This window comes from Rattus norvegicus, chromosome 6, assembly GCF_036323735.1.
Source record: "Rattus norvegicus strain BN/NHsdMcwi chromosome 6, GRCr8, whole genome shotgun sequence".
Taxonomy (NCBI): Eukaryota; Metazoa; Chordata; class Mammalia; order Rodentia; family Muridae; genus Rattus; species Rattus norvegicus.
Window position 1 is genome coordinate 128306979 of NC_086024.1, and position 21973 is coordinate 128328951.

General features: G+C 50.5%; 1 protein-coding gene across 3 annotated transcripts; it reads left to right on the plus strand.

The window, feature by feature from the left end:
* Positions 1 to 2884: 2884 nt before the first annotated feature.
* On the plus strand, positions 2885 to 21466 carry Otub2 (OTU deubiquitinase, ubiquitin aldehyde binding 2). Of its 3 annotated transcripts, none has more exons than NM_001401354.1 (7): positions 2885 to 3084; positions 7913 to 8230; positions 15205 to 15300; positions 15943 to 16061; positions 17978 to 18062; positions 18395 to 18589; positions 19369 to 21466. In NM_001401354.1, the coding sequence occupies exons 1-7, from the start codon at positions 3082 to 3084 to the stop codon at positions 19573 to 19575; spliced, it is 1023 nt and encodes a 340-aa protein (NP_001388283.1). In that variant the 5' UTR covers positions 2885 to 3081; the 3' UTR covers positions 19576 to 21466. The 3 variants fall into 3 exon arrangements, with proteins under 3 accessions (NP_001388283.1, NP_001388284.1, NP_001101523.1); NM_001401355.1 differs by having other exon boundaries at positions 8150 to 8230; NM_001108053.2 differs by lacking the exon at positions 7913 to 8230.
* The last annotated feature ends 507 nt before the right edge of the window (positions 21467 to 21973 follow it).

Here is a 21973-nt window from a genome sequence, read left to right on the forward strand (position 1 = left end):
GGTACTCAGGTTACTAGGACTCAACAAAGTCATGTGCTGTAGATTTGGGCAAGCAAAGTCTGTCTGTCTGTTCTCTCTCTCTCTCTCTCTCTCTCTCTCTCTCTCTCTCTCTCTCTCTCTCTCTTCCTTTCTTTCTTTCTTTTCATATAAGACAAGAAAGGTCTCTCTGTAGCCTTGGCTGGCTTAGAGCTTTATATATAGACAGGCTTGCCTCGAACTCAAAGAGATCTACCAGCTTTGCCTGGAATCAAAGGTGTGCAATATCGAGCTGGACTGAGCAAGTAATTTGATCTCCCTGTGAGACAGGGGCAGGAATGGAGGTCCAGCAGCCTTCCATGAGCTGGAATGGGGGAAGTGAGTTACAGAATATATGTTGGGGTCTCAGTGTGTCTGATCATGAGTTTCCCACACAAATGACTGTGAATGGTCAGTCGATGTTGCTACCCTGCCCCCCAACCCCAGTCAGACTCCACGGTCCCGACTCAATGTATGGTGCAGCATCAAAGACACAGATGCTGGCTTGAACAAGAACCTAGCTAGGTTGAGGGGGAGGGTAATGGAAGACATGAGGGTGCGAGAAGAGAGCTGTATGTAGGCACCTGGAAGTATTAACACAGATATGCCTTGGCTCTGTAGTAGAGTTGTGCTTGCTAAAGCAATCACAAATTTAAACCATCATAATATAAAGGGTTAGGGAGGCGACTCAGTTGGAAAGATGCTTGCCCCACAAGCATAAGGACCGAGCATTTCCTCAGAGCACACACACACATACACTTACACACACATATATATGCACACACATACACACACATATACATATACACATATATACACACACTTACACACACCCCTACATATACACACATATATGTAGTATATACACATATATGCACACATATACATATACATACATACACACATATACACACATACATATATACACACACATACACACATATATGCACACACATACACACATACATATATACACACATACATATATACACACATATATACACATATATGCACACACATATACACACATACACACATATATATACACATATATGCACACATATACATACACACACTCATATATATGCACACACATATACACACATATATGCACACACATATACACAGATACACACATATGCACACACATATACATATACACACATATATAGGCACACACATATACACACATACATACACACACACACACACACACACAGGCATGGTTGCTTGCTTTTATAATCTTAGCACTAGAGATGAAGAGACAATAGGCTCCCTAAGGCTCTCTGGCCAGCTAGTCTAATGGATTCTGTGAGATCCAGGTTCAAGTAGAGACTCTGTCCCCAAAATAAGGTGGAAGGGCTGGAGTGACAGTTCTGGGTTAAGAGCATGCACTTCCTGCTTTTCCTGAGAATTCAAGTCTGTTCCCAACATATGTCAGGCAGCTTCTCAGCTGTCTATAATGCAAGCTCCAAGGCATCCTATAGATCCTCTGGCCTCCACGTACCTGCACTCACACACATACCCACATTCAGACATCCACACCCACACATATGCTGCTAAAATTCCTTCCTAGGGATCAGATATGTGCCTACTCCTCCCAAGGTCTCAATGACAAATCAAAGCACAATTCCACAAAAGTTTACTTTGGGGAAACAGTGAGTTTGTTGGGCTTCCTTACAGAGCATAGGTAAGGGATTTGAGACAGGGTTTCACTGTACGGTCCTGAGTGTCCTGGAACTTGATCTATCAGTCTGGCTTCAAACTCAGAGTCCAGTCTGTCTCTGCCTCAAATGCTGGGATTAAAGGCTTGTGGTACCACACCCAGCTAATAAGAATAAACCTTAAAAAATAATAAAGTGGAAAGAAATAGGGGAAGACACCTAAGTTTACCTCTGACTTTGGCATATGCAGCACAGGTACACACACACACACACACACACACACACACACACACACACACACACACCCCATACAATGAAAAAATGCACTATGCTTGCCTCACTCCAAATGTACCAACCATCTTGGCTTTGCACCACAGAATATTGGGGGTGTGTCTATTGTCTTCTTTGGTGGGGCTGACTGAGCCTCAGTTTTCTGAGGTTATGAGAGTCACCTGTCATTAGCTCAGGAAAAGAGCCAAACAGTGTCTATCCAACATTATCGTTTTTTACACCGAAGTGAAGTAGAACCATCTAAGTCCCAGAACCTACTAAAATAGTTATGTGCTATATACAGGAGCCCCACACAGCACTCAAAATAACTCCTTCAGGGGTCAAGGGCTGACAAACAAACCTTTTAATAATATTTCCTCTTTGATGTCCAGTAATTATGAGCTTGTATACAGGGTGACTCACCTACACCTGGTTCAGTATTGTGTTTTCTACACACCCCTACAGCCACAGAGCCACGCTCAACCATCTCGAACGTTCATCCATTCAACAGATATTACCTGAATGCCTGTCTGATTCATGAGTTACAAAGAAGTAAAATATTATTTGTTGCTAGACAGCAGCCGGCAGGTAACTTAAATGTCTGACACTGGGCGCGTATTTCCTAAGCGCGTGTCTTCTGATCTTGAAAGAAATACACTTATGTATGTGAACTCGTTGATTAATTAACGAGGGCCATCTAATCTTCCAGATGCCTTCAATTTGCAGTTTTAGTTAAAAGTCCTTCTGTCTTTGCAAACCGGACCTGCTTTCTGGATTGGGCTAACTCCTTTGCTAGCTAAAAGCACTCTGTGTCTTTAAAAGGAGGGCGGCCTCCTGTCAAACGGGCCCCAAAACATAGGCCGAAGGCGAGTGCAGTCCCACCCACTTTCTGTGACGTCCCGCGTCCGGGCTTCTGATTGCGGGCCTCCGACGTCAATCGCGGGCCGTGCGTCTTGCTGGGACACAGTGGAGGTCTGCGCTCCGGTCTGAGGGGCGGTCGGGTGTATTCTGCACTCACCCCACACCCGCGAGGCCCGCGCCGCCCGACCCAACGGCGGAGCCGCCCAGCGCCTCCCCTGGCACCCGCTCGCTCCTCGCTGGAGCGAGACGTGGCCCGACGGCTCCGGTCACTATGGTCAGTGGTGGCGGGACGGGGAGGGGGCGCCGCCAGGGCGCGTGTGCGTGCGCGCGGTCGGGCGCGAGGCTTTAGCCCTTTCCACCCTCGGGATGGTGAACATCGGAGTGCGCCCGCCGCGCTATCCCTTCGGGGACCCACAGCCAGAAGATCCAGCCCAGGCTGAGCCCTGCTGCCTCGTGGCCACTCTAGGTGGTCCCCAGACACCTCCTTTAAGTCCTGATGCTTATGCCTGACTGGGAAGGAATGGGATACCTCTAGGGTTGTGGTCTCTACTCTTTGTTAAGTAGCACTCGTGTAGACAGCTTGCAGTCCACCCATCACAGACTTAGCCACCACAGACAGACCATACCCCAGCCAGTTGTCCCCAGGGACGAACGATCCGACCACCCGGGCAAGCCTTAATACTCCTTGATGTAAACTCAGTTTCCTAATGGCAACAGGTCTGTAGAGTCAGGACACATGAAGAGGCAGCCCCCGGTTGTGAAAGATGAGTTAGGAGTCCAGGCAAAGTGATTTAGAAGAACTTCCTAACAGAGGAGACCCAAGAAAACCTGGGCTGGTCAAACCCGGTCAAACCCAGGGCTTGGGCAAGTGGGGAAACTGAGGCCAGACAGGGAGAAAAGAAAGCTGGTAGGGATTGTGGTGGTGCAACAGCTAGGACTTGGACCCAAGCCCCTGGTCCAGTGTTCTGTGTTGCATCAGCCTACCCTCCAGGTTGCCATGGGGTCAGGCCTCCTACAGGGGATTGGATATGCTGGTTAGCCTATGTTATTCAACTTCCAGCAAAGGGCTCCAGGGAGCCTGACCATCTAGTGCTACTGGTCAACTTGGGGTCACTTAGTTCTGGGATTGCCTGCTCTTTCTGTTTTGTTTGGTGATGCTGGGTTTTGAACCGTTTTTCATGCATGCTAGATAAGGCTTGACTGCTAAGCTACACTCCAGTCTACTTAAGTCTGGGCTATCCCAATGGTTATTATGAGGAGTTGGGGTGGGGGGTGGCAGGGAGTGCAGGGGTGGGGAGATGGGGGGGGAGGGAGTGGCATGGGTGGTGGTGGTGGTGGTGGATGTGGTTTTCAACTAGGGTGTTTGAAATCCAGAGATTGGGTGGTGCAGGTGCCTGGTTCTTTGTGCTTGCCCCTCCTCCCACATTTGGGTCACTACTTCGGGACACTGTGAGGCTAGGGCCAGAGTCAAACCTGTGCTGGTATGGATAGACAGCCAGGGTATCTTCTTACAAGTCATTCTCCTGCCCTGTGGGGGAGGGGTGCAGTGTGTGTGTGTGTGTGTGTGTGTGTGTGTGTGTATCTCTCTGTGTGTGTCCGTGTGTGTGTGTCTGTGTGTGTGTCTGTGTGTCTGTGTGTGTGTGTGTAACTCAAAACTGGGGACGGACTGTAAGCACTAGTTTCCTGCTTGTTCTTGGTAACCCAAGGGTTTACTTGCTCTGCTGCTCTTGGAAAGCGGCCCAGGTATTTCTGCATTACCTGCCAGAGAATCGGGCTGTTGAAATGACAGTTTTAGCCACGCAGAATGGAGAGAGGATGGAGGATGGAGGAGGCTGTGTAGCTTCTGGCCACCAATGGTGGGTAGCAGATAGCAGACCAGTGCAGTAGGGACTGGGACCCCAACTTGTGTCCCTTACTGAATAGCTGGATCTGACCTGAACCCAGGAGACCAGCAGCTGGGACCCAAAGCAACTTCCCTCTGGGGAGTTTGGGTGCCTTGGAGAGGGAAGGGGAACAGGAGAAGAGAGGAAAGAGAGAGGAGAGGAAAGAGAGAGGAGAGGAAAGAGAGAAGAGAGAGAGATAATAGTTAAAACCCACCAAATAGGACATCTGCCTGGGAGTCACGAGGACAGAACTAGATGCTGTTTACATTGTGTTTATTATACACCCACTGTGTATTCGCCACCTTGTTAAGTCCTGAGGCCCATGGCTCATTTACCTGTAATGTGTTTAATGCGTTTAAATGTTGGCTGAGGTTACATGGCATGGGTGGTAGATGCAGTCTTAGGACTGACAGAATCTTCCTCTGTTTCCATGTCAGTGCCAGACAGAAGCCATGGAGTCCTTGGGAGTCAGGGCTGCAGACAGTGAGGGGCTCACCCTCACTATGTGTGCGTTTGCTCTTGGGGATGAGTGAGTGTGAGTATAGGCAGTCCGGGCACCCGTTCCTGTCTGCCTTCTTCTCTCGTGCATTAAAGAAACCAACGCTGGCATCCCCAGCCTATTTTGGGGCAGTGATAAGAAAGAACGACACCTGCCCTCTCCCGGAGTTCATGCTCTTGGGCTGGGTCACAGCTCCTGAATTACTGAGATGGCCTGAGAGCCCAACAGGGGCCTTGCACAGAGGAGCACGGTACCCTTCACCCGTAGGAAAAAGCTGGTGCTCAAGGTTGTATAGGAACATTCAGGAAGGACTGGCAAAGAGTACATTGCAGGTAGCAGGGAGATTGCCTTGGGACATGGTCAAGTGTGGGCATCCTGGGAAGAGTAAGATTGGGGGAGGCTGGGGGGAGCCCAGGGCAGTGAATCTGGGACAGGGGACAGGATCAGGGCTTTGCATGGGGGGCGGGCTGTTTAGTTTGGGTTGTCTGTACATGAGGGAACTGTTAGCATTTTTGACGAATATGGAATGGTTGCTAGCTCTGTCTGTCTGATGCTGGGTTGTGGGTGGCCAGCTGGAGGGAGAGGCAGGCTCGCTCATTCAGCATGCTTGCCGGTGCTACTGCAACAAAACCCTTCCGTGGGCCAGATCCACAGGGACTGCTTTTCCGATGAGTCTGGAGGCTGAGGTCTCAGGTGAATGTGCAGGGAGGGGCAGAGTCCCTCTGAAGGTGCTTAGGAATGTTCTACCCCCAGCTTCCCCAAGCTTCCCGCAGTAGCCTGCCTTATGACGTTGGAACTCCTCCACAGATGGCTCTCTTCTGTGCGTGTGTTTATAGTCCTCTTTTAATAAGGAAACCAGTCATGGGGCTGGTGGCCTAGCCTGCTCCATTGTGACCTCATCTTAACTAATTATATCACCGATGTCCCTATTCCAAAATTAAAAAAGAAAAATCATTCTGAGGCCCAGAGCTCCGGCTTCAGTAGTTCGGTTTGAAGCACTCGGGATACATTTTTAGAATGCATTCCAACATTCCTGAACATGGAGATCTGGCAGTGACAGATGACCGGCCCCTACCCTTGTGGAGTTGACATGGGAGTGGAGGGGCACACACCAGCCAGTGAGCCCACCTGTCAGATCCTGTCTCGAACGAGCAAGATAAGTAGATAGAATGGTGGGGGAGGGCAGGGAGGCTTCTCTTCTGAGGTGGCATCTCCCAAGCCATGTAAAGAGGCAGAACCTCGAGACAGAAGAAGCAGAAGGAGCAAAGACCCTGAGGTAGAGTGTGTGTCCTGTTGGAGGAACAGGGCAGCTACTGTGACTGGTACACCTAGGTGTACGAGGGCCAGAGGGGAGGTTGCTGTCAAAAATGGAGCAAGCAAGCCGGTGTAGGGCCTAAGAGGTTTCACAATGTCACAGAGTGGGTGACTTGTAATAAGCAGGCATTTATTGGCTTCTGGTTCTGCAGGCAGCTGGGAAGTTCATCAAGGTGCTAGCCTCTGGTGAGGGCCCACATGTCTTCTTGCTGGGTCACAGTATGGTAGGAGGAGAGAGTGGTCTAAGGAAACCCTTCCCTGGCTGTGTTAATCATTTCATGAGAGGGGAGACCCCAGACCTAGTGACCTCTGAAAAACTGTCACAACATCGGCAGCTGAATTACACATTGGTTTGGAGAGAACATTCAAACCATAGCTTTCTACTCATCCCCCCTACACACACACACACACACACACACACACACACACACACACACACACACACACACACACACACACGGTTTTTTCACATACAAGATGCATCCATTCTATCCCAGGAGTTCTTCAGAGCTGTGGCATAGATGAGCCAGGCAGAGGTGAGACCCTGGCCAGTCTCTGTCCTGCCAGCCAAGGGCCTTTGAGTTCTGAAAATTACCCGCCACCCCAAGCATGATGGTGGGCAGACCTGAGACAGACCCTCCAGTCCCCAGAGTGGGAAGTTGGCCAGAAATAAGGAGTCAGTCATCATATGTGAGTCTGACACCCAATTCAGCAGATCACCTTTCAGAATAATCGTTGAGTCTGCACTGCGTCCTTGCCACTCAGGTGGCTGTTGGAACTGCCCACTCTGGAATTTACTGGGCTCAGCCTGGGCAGCAGTTCTCATCAGCCATACTACATCCCCTTGGGTGTCACCCTAGTGGAGACTGTGTCTGCTTACTCTGGGCCCCAACGCTGTGTACCGCACCCCCACTGTCATTCTGCTGGCCTAGGGCCTGCCCATGTGGACTCTCCACTTGGAGACCACAGCTTTGGCCACTAGAATAGCAGCCCTTCCCAGGGCCTGCCACAGCTGGTCACCCAGGTGGCCTGCCGCCCTGACGTGTGGGAACACTTCAGAGGCTCCCTGGAAAGTGCTCTCTAGGCAAAGCCACCCAATGGATCCATGCCATGCTGGGGGATGGGGGGGTCTTCTACCCCGACTCCCTGAGTGACACCAAGCTCCCTTTTGTGTTATTCCCTTTACCCGGTGGGCCACACCCTTGGTGTAAAGATGCTTTGTCACTCCTTTACTTAGTCAGGCTGTGAGTTTTCCAAAACCTTCGTTTTCTTCACTCATGAACCCCGTCTTTACCCACACCGTGTCTCTCCTCTCACGTTTTACTAGATGAAGTTACAGGAACCCACGCCTTAGGCTTCTGCCACCCAGGTCCTTCATTGTTCTTAAGTTCTGTTTTCCCATGTAGACCTGGGGCAAGGACACCCTGCGGCCACGTTCTTTGACACTTGAGGAGATGGCCCTTCCTTCCAGTCTCCAGGACTTCACTCCCCACTTCCACTTCAGGCTACATCCTCACGGCCTTTTCTGTGCCAGCTCCTGCCGGCGTTCTCGCACAGAATCTTCTGGGAAGACCCCCACTTTACGGTCCGCTCTCCGTCCTGTCTTACCCACACCAAAATCGCCCTTCGTGGTCTGTTCACAGCTTCGAAGGTTGCTCCAGCATCCGCCTGGGAAGTGTCCCGGCTGTAGCCACTCCCCGGCCCCGAAGCCTTCACATCTGCAGGTATTAGCAGGAGCTCCTGCCTCCTACCTATGTCTTAGCCTGGTTGTATTGTGGTAATAGGTTATCAGTGGGCCATTTATACCAAACGGCTTTATCGGGCTCAGATCTTGGGAAGCCCTAAAATGAGGTGCCAGCATCAGGCCCTGGGCTTCCTGCTTCCTTACCGTGAGGGAAGGCAACGCTTGGCAGAAGGGGTTGGGGCTAGGGAAACTGAGCCAACACTGGATACAATTCATGAGCACAATGTTAGTCTGGTCATGAAGGCAGAATGCTGCCTTTTGATACTGTGACACTGGCAGTTAAGCAAACATCTAAACCCAGCAGAGAGTACTGAGGAAAGACCCTGCTTGTTAAGTAGCCTGTGCTGACTGCTCAGAGAGAATGTGGGGCTGATGGGAGAGGAAGCCCCGAGGTCAGTTGGGCAGGGTGCATTGTGCCCTCCTCGTGGGAGAAGGTGAGGGCTCTCAGGCCAGACCCAGGAGCTAGTGGAGCAGGACGAGGCAATGGAAGAGGGCTCCTGGGTTTGGGAGTGCACTCTGGTGGGGGTGCACTCTGGTGGGTGGAGGAGTATCCAAGGGGCTAGAGAAGCCTGGTGGAGACAGATGAGGCCACAGAGTAATGAATCAGAAGGGGCTGTTTGGATGTCTGAGAGGTTGCCAGCTGTTTGAGGCTGGAGTCCTAAGGAGAGGTGAGGCTGGAGGTGGACTGCTCAAAGATGTTACCCAAGTTCACGTTATCTGAGGGAGGCAGAGCCCAGCTTCAGGAGCTCTGAAAACAGTCAGCAAGGAAGATAAGGTGTTGGGGCCCCTACAAAGAAGGGTCATGAAGTATGCTGAGTGATTGTCAGCAAAGATTAGTATATCCCGTTCCCTAGTGACTGTGAATACATTACCACAGGTGGTGTGGTTCAGTTAAGGGGCTGAAGTGGAAGATTACCCTTCCTTATCAAGGATGGCACAGAGAGGTCACCACTAGGGTCCCTACAAGAGGGAGGAAGGGGAAGGGAAGGGGACCCTGGAAAGAAAGGTTACAAGGTGCAAGGGGGGCTATCCATCAGGGAAGCTAGACAGCCTTTAGTGTGGATTTATTTGTGTGTGTGTCGGGGTGTGTGTGTGGTGCAGGCATGCACGGAGTATGTGTGGAGGTCAGAGGGCAACTTTCAGGAATCAGTTCTCTCCTTCCACCGCATAGGTCCCAAGGATGGAAGCCAGGCAGTGCCTAGGAAGCCTTTAGGAACTGAGAAAAGCAGCCTGCATTGCCAGAGCCCAGGAGGCCTTGAAAGCACAGCCTGTCCATAGCTGGCCTTAGATGGAGGAGACTGAATTCTGACTTCCAGTTGCAAAGAAGCCAAATGGTGATGTTCTGTGACACCACAGTTGTCCCCAGGTGTTGGAGCAGGAATGGGTCCTCCAGGGAGATAGGTCTCCCTGCACCCATGGCTTCAGTGATCTTTGAATTAAGTCACCTCATTAATAATGGACGTTTGAACACTCCACATGTGTATTCATATATACACACATATGAAGATCCATATATGAATATTCATATATACAAATATATGTTCATATATGTACACATGCATATGTGTATATATATATATATGTATATATATGGAAAGAGAGAGAGGACAGAGAGAGGTTTGGTTATGTGTGTGGTGTATCCCTGTGTATGTATATGTTCGTGATAGAGGATTGTACCAACCTGTGCACACGAATGTGGAGGCCAGACATTGACATCAGATACCTTCCTCTATTTTTCTTTAAAAAAAAAATAACATATGCATGGATGTGTAGTGTGCATATGAACCTGCTTCATAAGTGCCTGGGCACATGTGTATGTGGATTTGCATGCACGTATGTGTTCTTGCACACAGATGCCGGAAAGCTGACACTGGGTGTTTTCCTCGATCCCTGCTTACTTAGACAGGGTCTCTCACTGAGCCTGGAGTTTGTCGATTCTAGGGTAGCCAGCTTGCTGCAGGGATCCTGCCTCTGCCTCCTGAGGGCTGAGATTGCAGGTAGCTGCCACGTGTCAGTCGGGGGGACCTGAACTCTTGTCGTCCTGAGTAGCAAGTGCCTTGCTCACTGAGGCCTCTCCCCAACTCCTGATTTCTGAGATGGGGTCTCCCCACTGAACCCGAAGCTCGCTTGCTGGCTGGACTGGGCAAGTCATCCGTCCTGTCACCGTCTCTACGTCTTCCTGCCAGTGCTGAGGCACAGGAGCACGGCGGATGCAGGTTACACAACTGCTGTGTTACAGAATTCGGGGCCTCATGCTTACGCGGTGAATTCTTTACCCATTCCATATCTTCCCAGTCCCCAAGTAGGCACTTCAAAGCGTACTCCTTCTAGTGCCTGTGGGGACTCCGGGTGAGCAGGTAGGGCCAGGGTTCAACTCTGGGTGGCCTCTGGCAAGGAGGCGACCTTCCTAAAGGAGAGGTTGAGGCTCTGAACCTGCTTGGTATTTCCCAGGTACCTGAGGTCAGGCTGGGTGGTGAGCAGTGATGTTGGGGCCTGGCTGGTGAGTCAAACCCTGTTCAACCTGCCCAGAGAAAGATGGCCCGCCTGCTGGGTCTGGGATGTGGGCATGCTCAGATGCACAGCAGAATGGCTGGCAGAGAGGGGTGTGAGCTGAGGCCTGGCCATGGGTTTGGTCTGTGAAACACACCTCTCCCCTCCACTGCTAAATCAGTTGCCCAGGTGCCTGGGCATCTGGTGTCCCTCCAAGTGTACTTGGTGCTGCCTGCCCAGCTCAATTAATCATCCTCTATTTGCAAGCCAGCAATTAAAGAGCCGGTGTCTTTGCTGTGGCCTGGTGAGGTCTGACAGGACAGTCAGGCATGACCTGTCTGTGTTCCTTGGCTCCAGAACAACCTGGAAGTCTTGAGCCAGGGCTTTAAAAGCAAACACTAATTAATGTTAGCCAAGGTCACAACCCAGAGCATCGTTCCAGATGTCACGGACCAGTGGACTGATACTGCTCCTAGCTTCTTCCTGGATCTTGAGGCTAGTGTCACCCAGGAATGCCGGTGTGCGTTTGGGTGGGGACTCGGGTGTTTCAGGGACTTCCAGTGCCAGGGTGGAAACCAGCCTGTCACTAGAGTGTCCACAAATACACTTGGAGGGACACCAGATGCTAACCCCAAGATCCATCTACCTTCCTTACTCCCTCCCTCTCCTCTACCCTTCCCTTGAGGTAGTCTTGCAGTGTAGCCTATACTAGCCTCAATTTCACCATCCCCCTGCCTCAGCCTCCTGGGCAATAGGATTACAGGCTATGGTCACCATAGCCAGCTAGGGCCAGTTTTTAAATAGTATCCAGTAAAGTTGTGTGTGTGTGTGTGTGTGTGTGTGTGTGTGTGTGTGTGTGTGTGTGTATGACATAGTGATATATACATATATATATGTATATATGTGTGTGTGTGTGTGTGTAAATTTAAAACATATAACAACTCCATTTTTAAAAACATTTGGAAAATACATCTTATCTGTAGCACAGAGGTGGATTCCAAAGATAGGGAGGGGAGAAGAGGGAGGTACCTAAGGCAGCAGAGCCATGGGCATAAAAATGGCTGAAATGGTATGTTTCGAGTTACGTACATTTTACCACCATGCTCTTTAAAGACATACATTTCAAAAGAAACGCCACATGGACCTTGAAGGTCGGGGCACGAGCGAAGGGCAGGGTGTTGGGGACACAACGCAGCTTAGGGACACATGAGATACACTTGGGACACACTCTGAGATTGAGAAGAGCGCGGCTCAACAGCTCGCAGCCAGTCCTGATGCTGTTTTTCTGTGTGACTGCAGATAGCTACAGAGAATCTGCCCATGGCAGCAAGCTTCCCTACTCCACCGGGCAGATACAGGCCCTGGTGTAGTGCCTCGCCCCTCAGGACTCCTCTCTGAGGATGAGTGGAGTTCCTCTTCCCCTGCTCCCTGATGCCTACTCAGAAACGGTCAAGTAAATATGGCTGCTGGCTGGGCATCCTTCTGTGTCCCCTATACCCCTGGCATCTTTATTGCTGGTGTTTGTTTGGGGCCAGGATTGAGTGCAGGTTCACCAGATACAGTCGGGGCGTCGTGCTCTGTAGCCTGTTGTTGGAAAACCCCATGCACTGTTCTAAGTCATCCACCTGTAAAAATACTTCTATAAACAGTCATGAAGCGGATAGCAAGACATGAATGAATTAACAAGGGAGCAAGAAGGCGTTTGGTTGAGCAGAACATGTGGCCACTTGCCAGGCAAGGGGCCCATGGGTTACCTTGCCATGCACACAGGGTGTGGAGAGGGCTGTTCAGAACGATACCGCCCCATGGGGATTTGTGTCTTCAACACAGTGTTAGCAGACTTAACCACACACCAGCAGCTGTGTGTTATATAAATGATGTCACACTTCCATCATTCTGAACAATATATATATAGTTATATATATAGCTATATGTATAGTTATTATTAATATATTAAATATATTCTATACATAATTATTTTACATATATATTTAAATATATGAATGTATGTTTATATATACATGTGTCTATATTCTAAACATACATACACATCTATGAAGTCAACAAAGTTATCTTGGCCTAAGGTTTTTCTAAACCTGCAAATGGAATGGAGCCTATCCAAGCTATGAGCCTGAGGTCTGTGAAACTCTGAAAGGGAGACAACTAGGAAATGGGAAGGAAGAACATAAGGAAGAAGTTGGTACCTTCTTGGCACGGGTAGAAGGCTCAAAGCAGGTGGAGGAGGGGCTGTCTCCCCCTCTGGCAGTGGGCCCTGCTCTCCTGTCTTTGTTTGCCTTGCAGAGCTAGGAATGAACCCAGGGCCTTGCACATGCCAGAGCAGCTCACCCACTATTCAGCCACACCCTCAGCCTGCTGATACCTTTCAATGGCTGTGCCCGGAGTCACTTGAGAACTGTCCCTTGACACTCTGCAGTAAGCATCACACACTGTCCAGGCTCTTGGACACACTGAACTCCCATCAGGAAGTGGGGTGGGGTGGGTTGAACAGTGTCTCTTGGGGTGCTGCAGAAGCGAGAAGTTGGACCCAGCCTCTGGATTAGAAGGCCACACACTGCCCCGGATAGGACAGTTCTTTGTGCTGTAGCAGCTGAGTCCTTTGAGAACTCTGGCATCTGGGCTGTGTGCATACCCAGCAGTTTGGTGTGTCTGAACTTCACAGGGACCTGCAGGAATCACTTCCTAGCTCACACAACCTGACCTTGGCGGTGGGTATAATCGCCACCTCATAAGAGTGTTATGATAATTGAGATAATGGGGCCATGTGAACCTCTGCTCCCGATCTTGGCACACAGTAGTGCCCAGTGATGGCACCCATCACCCATGTCACACATTGATTGGGCTTAGAGTAGCAGCAGATCATCGAACCATCCTCCCTATGTTGGCTTTCAACCTCTGGTCACAGAGTGGCTGCTGTAAGGTAGACATTGCATCAGCATCTCTGCTCTTTCATCCCAAACCAAAAGCTTTCCCAGAAGCCCCAGCAGGCTTTGTTATGGGCCTAGAATACGCCAATTTGGGTAATTAGTTTGTCAGCTTGTCCCAAGGATCCCCTGTACCTACCAATCCTTTGAGAGCTGGGATCAGAAGCAGGTTCCTCATCTAGCCTGAATACGTACTCTGGGGATCTGAACTCTGATCCTCACACTTAAAAGACAAGTGGTGTATTTACAGAGTCCTGTCCTCAGCCACAGAAACCTTATTTTAAGCTGGAAAATCCTTTATATGAGTCAAAAAGCACTTAAAGAGCAATCTCTCTCTCTCTCTCTCTCTCTCTCTGTGTGTGTGTGTGTGTGTGTGTGTGTGTGTGTGTGTGTGTGTGTGTGTGTGTGTGTGTGTACGTACAAACCACTTACACGGTTAGAAGACAGCTTGTGAGAGTTGGTTCTCCCTTTCCCCGATGTGGGATCCTGGATCAGCCTCAGGTGGTCAGGCTTGTTAGCAATCTGAGACATCTCACCAGCCCTGGAATGTTTGTTTGTTTGTTTGTTTGTTTTGAGACAGGGCTTCTCTATGTAGCCCTGACTGTCCTGGAACTTGCTTTGTAGATCAGGCTGGCCTTGAACTCAGAGATCCGCTTACCTCTGCCTCCTGAGTGCTGGGATTAAAGGTGTGTGCCACCACCGCCCTGCAGCCCGACACTTTGAGGTTTGCTCTGAGGAGAGCACCATTCCTGGTGGCTGGTGGTGAGGGTACATGGCCAGTTGGCTGAGCCCCAGCCCTGAGCACTCTCACCCCAAGCTTAGTAAAGGAGCAGAGGTGGGGAGGTGACTACCACTCCTCCATCCATGGCATCCTCTGTCGTCTCCCACCTGCTTTTGTAAGGACTTAAGAGACCATGGCTCAGACTTGGTTCTGGCCTTGATTCAGAGCTGGGTTACACTGGTAGGCAATATGGGAAGATGTCCTCAATGCCTCAGCCCTTGTGTAAACTCAGATTGTTACCCTTTCCCTGAACCCTCACACACACACCCCCAGTGCCACACAGGGTCACCCCATAGCTAACCTTCACCCTGTGGTATCACTGGCTTTTGTGTAGGGATGGGAATACCCCTGTATTGCCAGCATGTGGTGATGTTAGGCTTGGCACAGGCTGCATGTTAAGGAACTGGGGGACTCGGGTGAGTAAAGAAAAGAATGAATGAATGAATGAATGAATGAATGAATGAAGAGGCAGGAGCATACTCCAGCATAGAGATTTATTAAGTCTGAGGTATTAAATATATTGAAATGAACCGGTTAGTAAGCTATAAGGTTAGTTCTTTGTAGCCAGGTTACCTCATGCTGGTGCCAGTCCTTATTGTCCTGGTCAAAGGCTTACACTTCCCTTGAGAGAACAGGTCATGTTCTAGATTGTGTACCCCGTTGGTTGTTCAGAGGCCATCAGCTCCGTGAGCGCTGCAGGTGTCTTTGAAGCCAGCTCAGCATCTCTTCTTTCTCTTTCAGAGTGAAACATCTTTCAACCTAATATCAGAAAAATGTGACATTCTATCTATTCTTCGGGATCATCCTGAAAACAGGATTTACCAGAGGAAAATCCAGGTGGGGCAGAGGGCAGAGGGGCCAAGAGCCTAAACAAAGAGGGCTGGGGTCGGGAGTAGAGAAGGGGGCAGCTTCTGGTCAGCGTGGAGTTTGGGCCAGGTTCCTGTGCAAACTGAAACACACTTAGACCATTCTGACATTGTGCATTTGCCTCAGAAAGCCTCTCTTTGTGGGAACACCACACATTTTAAAGCTGAGCACCAGTGTAGCACTGGATTCACTTGCTTGACTCCTCTCTGGTGTGGTCCGGCACTCCCCACACCCCTGAGAAACCTTTAGAGAACTGCCGAGGTTGCCTAGTGTTCTGCAGCCTCCCTATCACCCACCCCACTCAACTGCCAGCTTCCTCCAGGAAGCCTTCCCTGACTGCCAGAGTCTGGTATGTTTGTCTCTGGCCCAGGACACCCCAATCATGTCCTCAATCTCTGTCACCATCATCTAATTCTGTGGTACCTCCCCCAACTGGAGGCTGGCTGGTGCCCAGGAACTGACATCCTCTGTGTCTGACACCGCAGTGTATTTGTGTATCTGTGGGATGGATGAGGGTGGGAACCCTGGTGGGAGGGAGCTGTGGCCAGGCCAGTGACTGACCCACACCAGTGTTGCTGCTGCTGAGGTCCATGTGTCCTCCTCTCCCCTTAGGAACTCAGCAAAAGATTCACCTCAATCCGAAAGACCAAAGGAGACGGGAACTGCTTCTACAGGGCCTTGGGCTATTCCTACCTGGAGTCTTTGCTGGGCAAGGGCAGAGAGATCCTCAAGTGAGTGGGGCCTGTGTAGACTCTTCTGCTTCTCTGTTAGAGCCGGCTTGTGTAGCAGGGGAGCTGAGAGCTGGCCACTGTGCCAGTGTTGATGGCAGCCCAGAGGCTCAGGAAGGTGTCTGTATCTGTTTGACACTTCCTCCAGCATTGCCTGAAGGCTTGGTTCACCAACACTGGGTGGGCGCTTGGTATTTACTGCATTTACTGCACAATGACAAACAGACGTGGTGGCACTCAGTCAAACCCTGTTTTAAACACCAACACAAGAAAGAGGAGGAGGTAGAGAGAAGGAAGGAGAAGAGAAAGAAAAGGAAGAGGGAGAAGAGGAAAAGGAAGAAAGAAAGAGAGAGACGGGGGGGGAGAGAGAGAGAGAGAGAGAGAGAGAGAGAGAGAGAGAGAGAGAGAGAGGAAGGAGGAGGAGCAGGAGGAGGAGAAGGAGGAAGAGGAGGAGGAAAAAGAAAAGAAGAAAAGAAGAGAAAGAAAAAGAATACAAAAGGAGGAAGCTTGTCCCTGCTGGCCTTGGTCATGTTCGTGTGTATGTGTGTGTGTGTGTGTGTGTGTGTGTGTGTGTGTGTGTGTGTGTGTGTGTGTGTGTGTGTGTGTGTGTGTGTGACAGAGCACACTGTGGTGTGTGCAGAGAGACCAGCAGATAACTTTAGGAATCTTCTCTTCCCTTCCACTGCATGGAGGGGCAGCCACATTACCAAGCCCTCTTGCTGGACCTTGACCCCGATAGAGAGTGGGGACAGCCCAGTGCCAGGCTGGTCCTGAGGTTCACGAAGAGCTGCTTGGTGGCCAGGTCAGGTGTCTCACCACGCTCGTGAGGGCCCCGTGGCCTGTGTCAGGATGGGCCTTGTATTGCAGGGATGTGGATTAACAGTCATGAAGCTGGGGTTGAGAGCAGGGAGGCCTGACAGGATAGGTGAGCTGGTATTAGGACGGATTACTGGATTACTGGCTACCCCACAGAAGCAGCCAGCAGCAGAGATCTGAGGGACAGAAGCACATGCTGGGGCCCATGGCACTCCCACCTCAGGTGTGTAACATTCCCTGGCCACTTAGAAGCATAGTGAGTACTAAACAGGAAATTGGGCTCTGAGTATTATTTTCAAAATTACATTTACTTATTGTATGAGTGTTTGCCTGCATGTGTGTATGTGTCCTCGGTGCCAGAAGAGGGCATTTGATCTTCTGGAACTGGAATTACAGATGGTTGTGAACTCGTGCTTGGAATCAAACTTGGATCCTCTGCAAGAACAAGTGTTCCTTAACAATGAGCCATCTCCATCTGGTTTTCAGTATGATTTAGTTTCTTGTACTGGGGTTTTAGTAAAGGATGCTAAATCCCGGCAGGTAAAAGTCTTTGAAATAACAGTTCATTAGTTTAAAGTAGTCCACACACTGGCAGCTCTCAAAGAGGGGTATCCTGAGGCCCTAACAGGCCCTGCCCAGGTAAAGCACAAATGGGGGTTGGCTGTGGATGGACTGCCAACCTGGGCTGAAGATGAGGGAGACACTTCCCAGTGAGCAGTGTCATGGGCAGAGGCCAGCAAACTTGTGACGTGGGAGGAGTGTTGTCACTCTGGAGGTCCACAGGGATAAGGAAGAAGCTTTTGAAAGGGAATTGTCGGGGTTGGGGATTTAGCTCAGTGGTAGAGCGCTTGCCTAGGAAGCGCAAGGCCCTGGGTTCAGTCCCCAGCTCCAAAAAAAAAAAAAAAAAAAAAAGGGAATTGTCATATCTGGGGGAGAATGTTGTGACTGCCCCAGTTTCATCTGAGAAATGGGATCACTTACAGCAGGGAAGGCAGCACATGTGGAAGTGCATCTGAGATGCTGGTGTAGACTTGGCAGTTGCCCCGTCACAGCAGCATGCACCCTGTGTTTCCCCTGTGACCATCAGGTCTCCTTCCCTCCAGGTTCAAAGAGCGTGTGCTACAGACCCCAAACGACCTTTTGGCTGCTGGCTTTGAGGAACATAAGTTCAGAAACTTCTTTAATGCTGTGAGTTCCCCTGGGTCACACTGGCTGAGGACCAAGGCCCTCCACATGGGCAGAGCAGATGGGACAGCTGTGCGGTTGGGGCTGGGACAGGGCAGGGTCATTTTCTACTTATGGGGATATATGAATACAGGGGACCTCAGTGCAGAGGACTGTCAGCCTCCTGCCCTTCTGAATGTATGGTGGAAGGGGACTCAACTCCATACCAGGGCCCTAGATGTACCTCTGGGCTTCAACACCAATACTCACTTGCAGTCTCAAAATGAGGGGTCCTGTGGGGTGTTGGAGGCAGGTGCTAGCCGGGTCTGCCCTGATGGCGGCGGGGTGATGTGAAGTTTTACAGTGTGGTAGAGCTGGTAGAGAAGGACAGCTCAGTGTCCAGCCTGCTGAAGGTGTTCAACGACCAGAGCTCCTCGGATCGAATAGTGCAGTTCTTACGCCTCCTCACATCAGCCTTCATCAGGAACCGAGCTGACTTCTTCCGACATTTCATCGATGAGGAGATGGACATCAAAGACTTCTGCACTCACGTAGGTCCCTAGGGGTCCTCCTTGGCGATGTACCTCCCATCCTGGGCTTTGCTTGTCTGTCCCTTACACACTCCAGGTCCACTGTCTCTGCCCACAAGAACACCCTTACAATGCCAGTTAGCAAGGTGAGCCCACTGGAGACATCTTCCTTGATTGGCCTGAGCTCTGGCTGTGTGTAATCCCAAGGAATCTCTGGGATCGCTCGACTTGTGCTACTGCATGCACAGTAACAGTTCCTGTCACATTTGTCTTAGGATGGGCTCTTGTTTCAGATGTAATGTTTATCTGAAGGAGTGGTCCCCATGTTAGGAAATGGACAATTTTCATATGGCTATCTGGATTTTTTGTTTTAATTGGGAGGTACTGGGCCCTAACTTAAATGGCAGTTTCCATAGGCACACGAGCAGTCACCGTCTGTGGGATGCACACACTGGCCTGCCACAGTCTCTGCCTCTCTGTTGTTTATGCAGCATCAGGACTCACACCAGGCTCAGCCTCTGCAGGCTTACGCTTGGAAGCCTCTGACACCAGGGTCCTTTTAGTCCTAAGTTTTTGATGCCAGCCTGAAAGATTTCTCTTGTACACTCTGTCAAGGGTCTGGAATAAAAATGGTTTCGCTTCATTTTCTGCAACCCCAGTAGTGTCTGGCTGTGTTGCTGCCATGACAGGTGGGCATCACCACCCTTGCACAGAAGGGGTGACAGTGATGCTGGGAGCAAGGGCTGCACGTGCCCCCTTGCCCTGGCCTCCCTCCTGAGTATTTTCTTTTGGCTTTCTAGGAAGTAGAGCCCATGGCCATGGAGTGTGACCATGTGCAGATCACAGCCCTGTCGCAGGCCCTCAACATCGCTCTGCAGGTGGAGTATGTGGATGAGATGGACACAGCTCTGAACCACCACGTGTTCCCCGAGGCTGCCACCCCTTCCGTTTATCTGCTCTATAAAACATCCCACTACAACATCCTTTATGCAGCTGAAAAACACTGATTATTAGGCCATGCCAGAGCCTGTCATCTAATGGACTGCACTCTGAATGGAACATTTCTGCCTTGGCAACTTTTTAAGTGATTTAGACAACTAAAAAACATATAGCCTTTTGGGTAAAGCCACTGAACTGAGACCTGTGCCCACTATGGACTGTGATGACTTAATAGGAATTTTAGTATTTATTTTGATAGATATATAATGCCTGCTAACTCTGGACCAGAAGGCCAGAAACCCTGTCTCTGTACCCATTTACTTCAAGAACCTCGTTGGACCTATTTATCTGGCAGAGGTTCCTGACAGTGCTGATATGCTGCTGTGTGAAAATGGGGATATCGGGCTTGTCTCACCCAGGGCAGTGGCCCTCATAGGGAAGACAAGCTTAGGCCAGCTGTCGTGTAGAGGTGACTTACCAGACCTATGAAGAGTCCAGCCCGGCTATGTGGATGGGTCATGGCGAACTGTCTGAATGTGAGGGTGTGTATACTTTCGTTCATGGTGGTATACTTGCCTATCCACTGAAGGAGAGAGAAAAAAGACTTACCACCGTCCAGAGAAGGACATTAGCCTTCAGCATGACGCTCCGGTTGTGAGGTCCTCTACCTCAGGACCAGAACTCCTGACTCTGGAGGACAGGCCCTTCAGGGTTCTGTCAACCCCAGCTGAATAAGGCTTGCTGAGGACAATGGCTTGTGCCTAATTCAGTGGGTCCATGTCTGGGACCAAAGGGCTATGGCTACCCATCCTCCCCAGTGAATTCTAGGAGTAGGGCCTAGGTGATCGGCTGGGTATGTGCAGCACAGAACCTAGAAGGGCTGAGGACAGGTTTCCCAAGGATCTCTGGTTTTGTCCAGGCCAGCTTCATAGGCAGCTGGGCAGGGAAGGACAAACAAGCCATAGACATGGGCAGCAGGGATGTTTCCTCCTGTGTGTGTACCCCTTAATAGCCCCTTGCCTTGCCTTGCTGCCCGAAGACATTTAGGAGTCCACCTGAGGACCCACCCAGCTGTTGCTAGCCACACCCTCCTATGTAGGACAACCATGGGACAACCTTTCCTTGGTTACAGGGCTTCCCTCCTGCTGCACTCTGCAGGAATTAGACAATTGGTGCTACTGTGAGGGTCTGCTGAAAGCCTGCACACAGGGCTGGGCGCAGGATCTTGACCTGAGTCTACACAGCTTAGACACCTGTCCTTTTGTTCGAGGAAAGCTGAAAGCACCTAGATGTTTGTGCAGTGTGGGACCTCTGCCAACATTTAGACCCAAAGGCTCCAGCTAAGTGAGTCTATCGCTGGCACAGGAGTGTAAATCTGCCCTTCATCTTTTGATGTGTTCAGTGTTGCAGTCTGATGTGGGTACCTCTGACAGGTACCCTACAAAGGTGGGCACCTATCCCCATGACTGTCTTCAGCCATTAGTCTCCACTTCCATTAATCTCCACTTCCAGGCTTAATGGTGTGAGCACAGGAAACCTGACTGATGGATGCGAGTTCCAATGGGTCTGGGGACAGGGGATGGGCTTGGGAAAACGCTAAAACCTGGCTGAGCATAGCAAGGCTAGGTTACAGCACAAGTCTGCCAGCTCTTGGTAGAGGAGGCAGGGGAGCGCAGGTGCTGAGTTCATCCTCGAAATGCTTCCAATTCCTCCTCTCCCAGAGCAGCCAGTGGGGCAGCGCAGAGTGGGGCACCTGCTCTCCGCCCTCTGAGAGCAGACGGAAGTGCTGGCACCAGCTGCCCACGTTCAACTGTGTGATCTTGGCCAAACCCTTTCAGCTCTGAAGCAAAGAAGCATGGCACCTACAAGTGAACCGGGTCTAAGGGCTTGGGTTCAGTCAGCTTCCCTTAAGTGAAAGCATCTTCCTACCATTAAAACTGTTTCTATGAACAACTTTCAGTCTGGCTTCTTCATGTTGGGTAACTGGTTATGTAAGACCACCACCATCTTCCCACAGGCCACTCATGAGTAGACTAGTCCTTCATTTAAAAGTAGACTTGGTGAGCTATGCACACTTGACCAGAGCCTCATCATACTAGAGGGCACAGATGGGGTCTGAACAGTGACCCCATTTTCTGCTTATCAACTCAGCTGGCACCCGAGCCTGGCAACCCAGATCCCCAGAACCAGGTGAGGGTGGCAGGGGAGACTATTTCCATGTTTGAGCAGCCTCCGTCTTCCCTCACATACCATATTAAGTTAAAAGGGGCGGGGGTGGGGGTTGGCGATACGGATAACCAGTGAGAGTGCCTAGCAATGAGGCACAGAGGGTTAGAAAGTATCTTAATGCCAGGACCTCAATCAGCAGTGACACCAGAATCCAAGCCTCATGGCCACCTCCCAACCTTGCTGAGAGTTGAGGGACACCGTGTTTCTTAGCTATTAAGATATCCAGGCATGCCTGTG